This window comes from Vollenhovia emeryi, unplaced genomic scaffold (assembly GCF_000949405.1).
Source record: "Vollenhovia emeryi isolate VEMERY1.0 unplaced genomic scaffold, V.emery_V1.0 DF939193.1, whole genome shotgun sequence".
Classification (NCBI taxonomy): Eukaryota; Metazoa; Arthropoda; class Insecta; order Hymenoptera; family Formicidae; genus Vollenhovia; species Vollenhovia emeryi.
This window is the reverse complement of record NW_011967173.1, coordinates 755776-763947: the sequence shown is the minus strand read 5'-3', so window position 1 is coordinate 763947 and position 8172 is coordinate 755776. Positions and strand designations below refer to the sequence as shown.

The 8172-nt window shown below is 40.7% G+C and overlaps 1 protein-coding gene across 1 annotated transcript; it reads right to left on the bottom strand.

Annotated features, from left to right (window-relative positions):
* Positions 1-611: 611 nt before the first annotated feature.
* LOC105562227 lies at positions 612-5542 on the bottom strand. Its single transcript, XM_012012893.1, has 10 exons — positions 4226-5542; positions 3303-3356; positions 2979-3227; positions 2743-2811; positions 2588-2653; positions 2403-2525; positions 2223-2282; positions 1810-1878; positions 1340-1685; positions 612-904 (listed from the first exon to the last, which is right to left on the bottom strand). Exons 1-10 carry the CDS (start codon positions 5540-5542, stop codon positions 612-614), a joined length of 2646 nt encoding a protein of 881 aa, XP_011868283.1.
* Between the last annotated feature and the right edge of the window lie 2630 nt (positions 5543-8172).

The following is an 8172-nucleotide window of genomic DNA, read 5'->3' as shown; positions in this document are numbered from 1 at the left end:
CTTTCTCGCTGAGTGTATCGCACCGTCGCAACGTTCTAATTGAATGTGTATTGAGTTAACTAAAGTGAAGTCTATTGTAACTTTTTAACATTGATAATAATTACTGATAATAATTACGATTGACGGTTAGGCCGTAAAAATAAATATATTTTACTTCGTTTACGTATATTATATTATCAATAATTATAGCTTATAATCGATGGTCTCGATATTCGATCCTTAAAAGTGCGAATGGCGATGTGCTTGTACAGCCTGCGTGGAATTATTTGCAAGATTGCTCACAGGAAATGATAATTCAAATGAGGCGAAAAGGAAAGTTCGCAATGATGACGTGACATTTGTCCTTGCACGGTTAGATTATCCTGCAATCATTGCACAGAAGCTGGTATACCCACATAATCTCAGTTGTAATGAGTTTGTGGTTGCAAAATGGTCTTATCAGAGAGGTCAAGAGCCGTTCCCGTGTGGCCGTGACATCTGCACTAAATGAAGCCCTTCCGAAGAGGCTTTACGTAAGAAAAACCAGGAAGTTATTCTTTTCACAGTTGTAATACTGTCCATCGCAAACGTAACCCTTGAAAAAGCAGTAGATTGCGGGCGAGATGCGAGACTCAAAATTTCTTTATTTGCTTCCGCGGGATTTGTCTTCGCGTGAATGACACGTAAGGAGAACTCGTGGACGGAGGTGCACCGTAGGAAGTGGGCGGCGGTGCTGCGTACGTCGGATGCGGCGGTGCTGCGTACGTCGGATGCGCGGGTGGACCATACGTGGGGCTCTCTGGTTTCTGTGACGATTCTGAGGAACCGGCCGACAGTTCTGCGCCAGCGGTTGACGCCTTGCCGGATAGCGATGCACCGGCGCGCGACGACGTTGCCGACAGCTTCAGGACAGCGCCGAAGATGTCTTTTATCGGGTTAAGTGCATCCCCAGAGCCCTACAAAAATCGATCGAGAGTTCGTCCCAGATACAAAAACAACGCCACTTTGTTTGCGCACGGATATCAGTAATAATAAAATAGCACTGAAAAAATTTCTGGTTGAATATGGACGAATCAGATAATTCCTTTAGGATTTACCAGAATTCCTTTAGGATTTACCAGAATTCCTGTAATCCTACAGAAATTCTGGTAAATCCTAAAGGAATTCTGGTAAATCCTAAAGGAATTATCTGATTCGTCCATATTCAACCAGAAATCCTGTAATCCTACAGAAATTCTGGTAAATCCTAAAGGAATTCTGGTAAATCCTAAAGGAATTATCTGATTCGTCCATATTCAACCAGAAATTTTTTTCAGTGAGGAGATACTAATTTTTCCGTTTTATCTTAAGCTTTTCTCACAGTAATTAAATTCAATTAGTTTAGAAAAATATAAAATTATGCGCATATATGTAAAAAAAATACAAGTTCTTACGGAGGGTTTATTATAGCTGCCGTAGGACTGATGATAACCGCCGTAGGATGTAGACGATTGGTACGTATCTCTGTTACTGCTCTGACCATTTTGACCGTATCTATTGTTATAACCACTCTGACCATATCTATTGTTACCATTATTACCACTCTGACCGTAACCGTATTGACCCTTGTGGCCTTTCGAACCAGTACTGGCACCAGCAAGCACGCCTGACACAATCGAGCTTACTAGAGATTTCACATCTGAGTCACCTGCCGCAACAGCGGATTCCTGGGATTTAGAAATAAGAAAGCGTCTACTTAGTTTCGTAAAATACTAAAAGAGGAAGAGATTAAGCTTGAGATTAATAAAGACCGCTAAATAATTATATAGAAGATACATTCACGATGCGTACTTTACTTAGTTTAGCGGTGATACTGGCGATAAGTCCCGACAACACCGATTGCCCATATGGTCCCTGAGGCTAAAATCGAGAGCACGAATAGATATTCAGGAATGCAAGATCACAATTGAGGAGATCGGTGGAAGAACGACTTAAGTGGACTTAAGTGGACTTGAGTGTTTTGTCATGTGAGAGCTAAAAAGCTTTATAATCGTATTCAACAGATCAATATCTCTATAAAACGTGCACTTGGAATCTTATAGTTTGGTTAATAAATACGTAAATTTGCAAAATTTTGAATACAAATTTTTACCAACTCATTCTTCCACCACACGACTTAAGTCGTTCCACCACCAAACTTCTCAATCGCACTATATTCTACAAGTACACGAGCATACAGGAAGGTTTGCAAAAATATGAATTACCTTGCTCAAAGGCTCAGCCGATGCTGCAAATGCAGACGCCGACCCCCGTACGCCGTCGGGCTGAAAATCACATTGATATTTATATTCACATCTGCTTTCACATCTCTATGAAACTCAATCTTTCTCTATTCAGAATCCACAATTTATGATGGGTGCAATTTTATAAAATAAAATTCTTACGCCACTACTGGAACGACTGAGCGGACCGATCAGGGGGCCCGAAAGAGGTCCGCTCAACGGCGCTATCAGCTGAATGAGAGGTCCTAAAATGGCGCCAGAATCGCTACCTTGTCCGTCCGGGCCCTACACAGATTATTTTCATGTTCAGAGAGTAGACTTTGGTAATTATTGCTCGGTAAATTTACCTCGCTGAGCTTTTGAGAGAGGGGCAATAAGGCTGCTGGAATATCGACGCCTCCCTCCTCTTCCGGCTGGAAAAGAGCACACATTCTACAGTTATATAATTAAATCTCTGCGAATTATTTGGAGAGGACTGAGGAGACTAGTATTTTTGTCTTACGTCAGAGAGTCCTTCGAGAAGAGGAATTGCACCTTGAAGCACTTCTGCTATATCAACCTCGGCATCTGGCTGAAATATAATCATAGCTTTCTGTTTTTTTTTACGCTGACTTCACTTCTATTATAACATCGTATTGCGATAGAATGTTTCGTGTAATCGCAAACATGAATATAGAACATTCACAAATGTCACAGCTACAAGTACATAACTACAAGTTTGTCGTTACGTCATCTTACATCACTAAGTTCTTCGAGAATTGGCGCAGCTAACGGCAGTAAGTCGATCACAGCTTGTATGGATCCACCCTCTTCTTCTTCTTCGTCGTCGTCGTCGTCTTCTTGGGCTTCTGTCTGTGATTCGTCATCATCGTCGTTCTCACCATTGCCGTTTTCACTATTGCCATTTTCACCATTGCCGTTCTCATCATTGCCGCTCTCACCATTGCCGTTCTCACTATTGCCGTTTTCATCGTCGTCATCATTCCCCTATATGATAGCTTACGTTATAATGATCATAGAATACGTGTTTTTACAATAAATAAAAATACATAAACTGCGTACGTTCACTTGCTGCGCTAGAAACGTTTCGTTGCGTCTTCCACGAGGCGGCGGTATCTAAAACAAATAATTGCGTGTCATTGTCGGTTAATAATGTCCTTGGTAAATGAATATTTTTACATCAATTATTTTGAAACCGTGAGACAAGTGATGTTGAAATATAGTTGCTTATAATAATTATTCCTAATTTGTTAAATTTAGTGTTACATTCTTATTAATGCAAAATTAGATTCACCAATTTATTGATTTCGTCACTAGATCTGTCTAACGATAAGACAGACTAAAAAAAGAAATTCGTTATGTTGGTTCTCATTTGTGTAATGGATCACAGACGCGACACTTTTATACATATTTATGAGAACGTGTCCTGATTGGTTGAAGGTATTACAGCCAACGCAACCGATTGTAAATTTTTAATTTCACAATTTTTGTCTATATCGCCGTTCTTTCCTACTTATCTTTTGACAAATGCAGTAATCGGCCATAAATTCTTAATTTTATAACATTCTTTTACAATCACTGTCGATTTTTATATATCCTTTTCGTGTAATACTACAAAAACGGTTATCTGAGTTATCTATATGTTAAAATGTTTACGAAAGAACTTCTTACATAAACATCCTTTATAACTTAACTCTTGAAAATGCAAAGCAAAGCAGTTTCCTCTTTCAATAGTCGTTTGCCCGAATGTCGTGTTAGAGCGTGAGTTTGATCTCGATTTTGTAATAGTTGTTCTGCGGCAAAATTATTGCGGCAATTGCGACTTTTTATAGTTATCATGTAAACGCCACTCTTATAAATACAGTGACATATTTCTTTCCCCCGCGGCACCTATAATAGTCTTATCATTTATCGCGTCATGGCATTTTTTTACGTCGTAAATAATTTATGTGCATGCAGAATTACGCTGCTTGAGATCTACTCACCTCTTCCAAGGCCACTTGTATCTTCTGCGAGTTCGTACCTTTCAAGATAGAGAGTAAAGGCGTCGCGATGTTAACCTCAGTGGCATTCTTCGGCACTTTCCGCAAAATACCCAACGTCCTCAGTAAATCCCCGAGTGCGGACGATTGTCGTTTTATGGACGACTTCAGCTTCTTCGTGCTATTCGTGGCTTTCTTCTGGCTTTGCTTTTTCGGCTCGCGTACATTCTGCTCCTTCTTTTCTTCTTTCCCCTTTTTCACGTTTCCCCGCGTTTTCGTCTCACTCGTATCTGCGATGAAATCATTGAGGACGACGTTGATTTGTCCGGATTCGTTCGAAAGGTTGTTTTGTTCGAAGTATGGCAGAAACTCCCTCGGAAGATCTCCAATCGCGGTATAATCATTCGCCTGCATCTTCGAGATCATCGTAGCCGCTGGTAGGTTTTTAGCGATCGTGACCACTGCTTGGAACGGAAAAGTCAGCAGAGGTTCGCCTATATGCGACAGATTCATTCCAGTAAATTCGTTATTTATGGCGATTGGCAATGCCTGTTCTAGTTCGACACTGGGAGTCTTGATGTGAAGATCCAAGGAATTTTTCATCGTCTGAAGCCTCGCCGACTCCCCGAAGCCGGAAACATTCTTACCAATGGCGCTCTGATACGATTTAGCGGCATCGATCGGTGGCAACGGGAGATACACGTTGGTAGGTGGCTGCTGCAAGAAATCCAAATTTCCAAAGGTATCAATTTCACTTTGCTGAAAGAGATTCCCGAGGTTGAAGTCCATGTATTGTCCAAAATCAGTCGGCTCGTTGAAACCCGTAGAAAAGCTAGAAGGATTTTGCTGGGGAGGATTGGGTGCTGTCGGTTTCATCGCCCCTATGGGCAGAGGATAAGCAACCACTTTTTCATCCGGTCTTTGCATATGAGGTTCCTTGAGCCTTCGCGCTGGATAATTTGGACCTTGTCGTTTCTCATTGAGAGGTGCCTTCTTCATCGTCTCCTTCGACTTCGAGCCTGGATTGCTCGTAAAGGGAGCTCGTTTCTCGTCCGATAAGTTTTTGAAAGGCGACATGAAATTGATCTTCGACGCCATCAAACTCATTACGTACTTAGACCAAGCTAATAAATCTTCTTTCGACGAAATTTTCAGCGGCAGCTGAAGCTCCAAGATCTTTGGGGAAGCCGAGAAGCCTTGTTCGCTCTGGAACGGCGAGTGTTTCTGGGATTTCAAAGGTGCCGAGGACGCAAGGTTGAATATCACCAAAATCAGGATGCAATTCGAACGAGACAGTATCCTCGATAACATGAGGAGCATCTTGAAAATTTATATTTTCGCTCCAAAGGTAATTATTTCATTCAAAGTTCCAAAGGTTTAAGTACAATTAGCGGACGATTGTAATACCATGATGTCCAATAGAAATTGATGCCACACTTTCTTCTTTTTATATTTCTTACGTCGTTGGCAAATTCTGCCGATGCGTTTGACAAACTGAACAATACAAACCCGAAGTAACGTGAATAAATTAAGTTACGTAACTTATCAAATAATAGCGCGCATTCGTACTTCGAATCTCACATTACACTCACTATCACAAGCAGGAGCAAGATAGCTATCCTCTGCGAATAACAATTTACATGTCGGATTAATTGAGTATAGACAGTTCGAATTTGGTGAAGAAACTAGACGCGCGACGGTCTCGGAAGGAAGAGCTCGTAGGACACGAAGACCGTACTTGAACTGGACAGTTGAATAGAAAAATGGTTGCTTTATAGGCTAGGCCTAATCAGAGGTCTGTTTTTTCCCTGGTCGCGGAAGTATGCACTTTTTTCCATGCACCATCGGGATATCGGCTTCGCTAATCATAGTACATCGGCCCGGGAGGCGGTCGCGCTCACTTCCGTCGTTGCGTCTCCACCGACGAGGTCTTCCTCTCTCCGGCATTTGGATTATTACGCGCACAACTCGGGCGAATATGTAATGCGAAACGCACGTGATGACAGACGAGAGTGACTTTCGTAAGGGACGTGAGTACCTAATCTTGTATGAACGCGTGGCAATTTTGTAACGTTGCAAATGACGAAATTACTTATTTTCTGGAGCTGTAGTAGATGGGTATTACGTTAGACGACGGCAATGACGAGTGGCCGCAGTGGAAGTTGATTACGGCGCGATTAAGCGATTACGCGTAAACGATCGGCGAAACTAGACCAAACGAGTCCACCGTTTACGCGTGAACTTCTTCTTCTTCCGGGTGCAGCAACCTCATCGATATCGAATCGTTATATACTTGGTAATACTTGGCTTTATTAAACCAATTGTTAAACTAGACGTAACTTCAGGCTAGTTATTTACTGATTTGTATCGTTAGCAATTGTATTATGCGCTCCGTAACAATAACAGAACTTGTCAAAGCAGTTTTCGTAACGTATCGATTTCAGGCGCACCAACGGGGTAACTCAATTCCTTGAGGAAAATTTTATGTCCACCGAGGTCCACCGAGCTTTTCTATAATTTCGTGGGAGAAACAAAATCACATCTCTTCGTTTCGAATACTTTTCATACGGAGCAGAATCGACTAAAGTGAAACTATAATAGTATACTGTATATAATATCCAGAGATTTATCTTGGTCACGACCGTGAACGTGATCTTGAGCTTCTAGCGGTAACAATGAGAACGAGTGTCAGTAATGAGCGATGGCATCCCGTTTCTCACGAGTACAAAGCAAGGACGCATTTACACCCGCTCATGTTAATGACAGGCTCTCACGACCGAGCCGAGTTGAAAGTGGCCGATTTAGCTTAGGGCATGCAAGATGGAAAGTCACTAAACCCGAGTCAGCGGATTCTACTTTACACGTTTTGAACAATTCACGTTATGCAACTAGCTAGGGCATAGTCGCTGTTAAATAATTGCTGACTGGCCACTTCTACATTCGGATATTTCGTTGGCACTTTCATTTAATGATTTATTACACAGATTTGTCTGAAATAATAAATTCCTACTTTAAAAACAAAAGACCGGGGTAATAAATAATCAAGCTACAGTAATGAACTCGGAATATTTTGAAAATGTCAGAACTGAATTTAGAAATGTTTCCAATAAGAAATTTAAATGATTGAAGCGATAAAAAGACGAATAAATAAAACGTCAAGAGTAGCCCAAGATAGCCTTCGAATTATTACAAAAAATCACGCGACGAAAGTACGACAATTTAAGATATTTCTTTAGCAACGAGAAGGTCCGGTTGCAGTCGATAACCTTTCACTTTTTGAAGAAAGGTTTATATAAAGCTTCGACGTACCACAATATATAATTAGGCCACAATCGAATGCAACGCCTGAAAAATGCAGGAAGAAATTCGGTTCAGTAATTATTTGGGATAAATACAGTTATAAAGCTAAAGATAGATATATAACATGTCAATATATGTTAGTCATAATTGTACACGTACGCAGTATTAAAAAGGTATTATATATACACAAATACATGTAGGTAGATTCTCGTTTACGATTTTTGGAATATAATTTTTTTATTTCGTGTGTGTGCGGAGAATTGCATTAATTACTATCTTATAAAATTTATATTTTTACCAAGGTACTTCCTAGTAATATTTAAGTAACTGTATGACACTAATAGCAGGACACGATGAACGACTCGATGTTGTTCAATCGAGCGCGATCAAATCGACGCGGAAAAAAAGAATGGAACATACGAGGCCGATGGACTTTCCATTGCACAAATGCACGGTCAGTGTGTCCTGTGCTGTCGAACGATTTGCGCGATTCGCAATATCGTGTTTGCAACGTGTTCTTCCGCCCAATCCTGGTAAAACTACAAAGATTTTTGCAACCTTAGATTTTGCACTTTTTGAAAGAGAAATAAAACCCTCGGAACATAATTACATAAATATATCAACTATAACTAGAAAATATAAATAAAACA

Coding starts and splice junctions, on each gene's coding strand:
- LOC105562227 (XM_012012893.1), bottom strand. CDS start 5,542: ATGCTCCTCATGTTATCGAGGATACTGTCTCGTTCGAATTGCATCCTG. Junction 3,357..4,225: donor TACAAGTGGCCTTGGAAGAG/GTGAGTAGATCT, acceptor TATTTGTTTTAG/ATACCGCCGCCTCGTGGAAG. Junction 2,812..2,978: donor TTCTCGAAGAACTTAGTGAT/GTAAGATGACGT, acceptor ATTATATTTCAG/CCAGATGCCGAGGTTGATAT.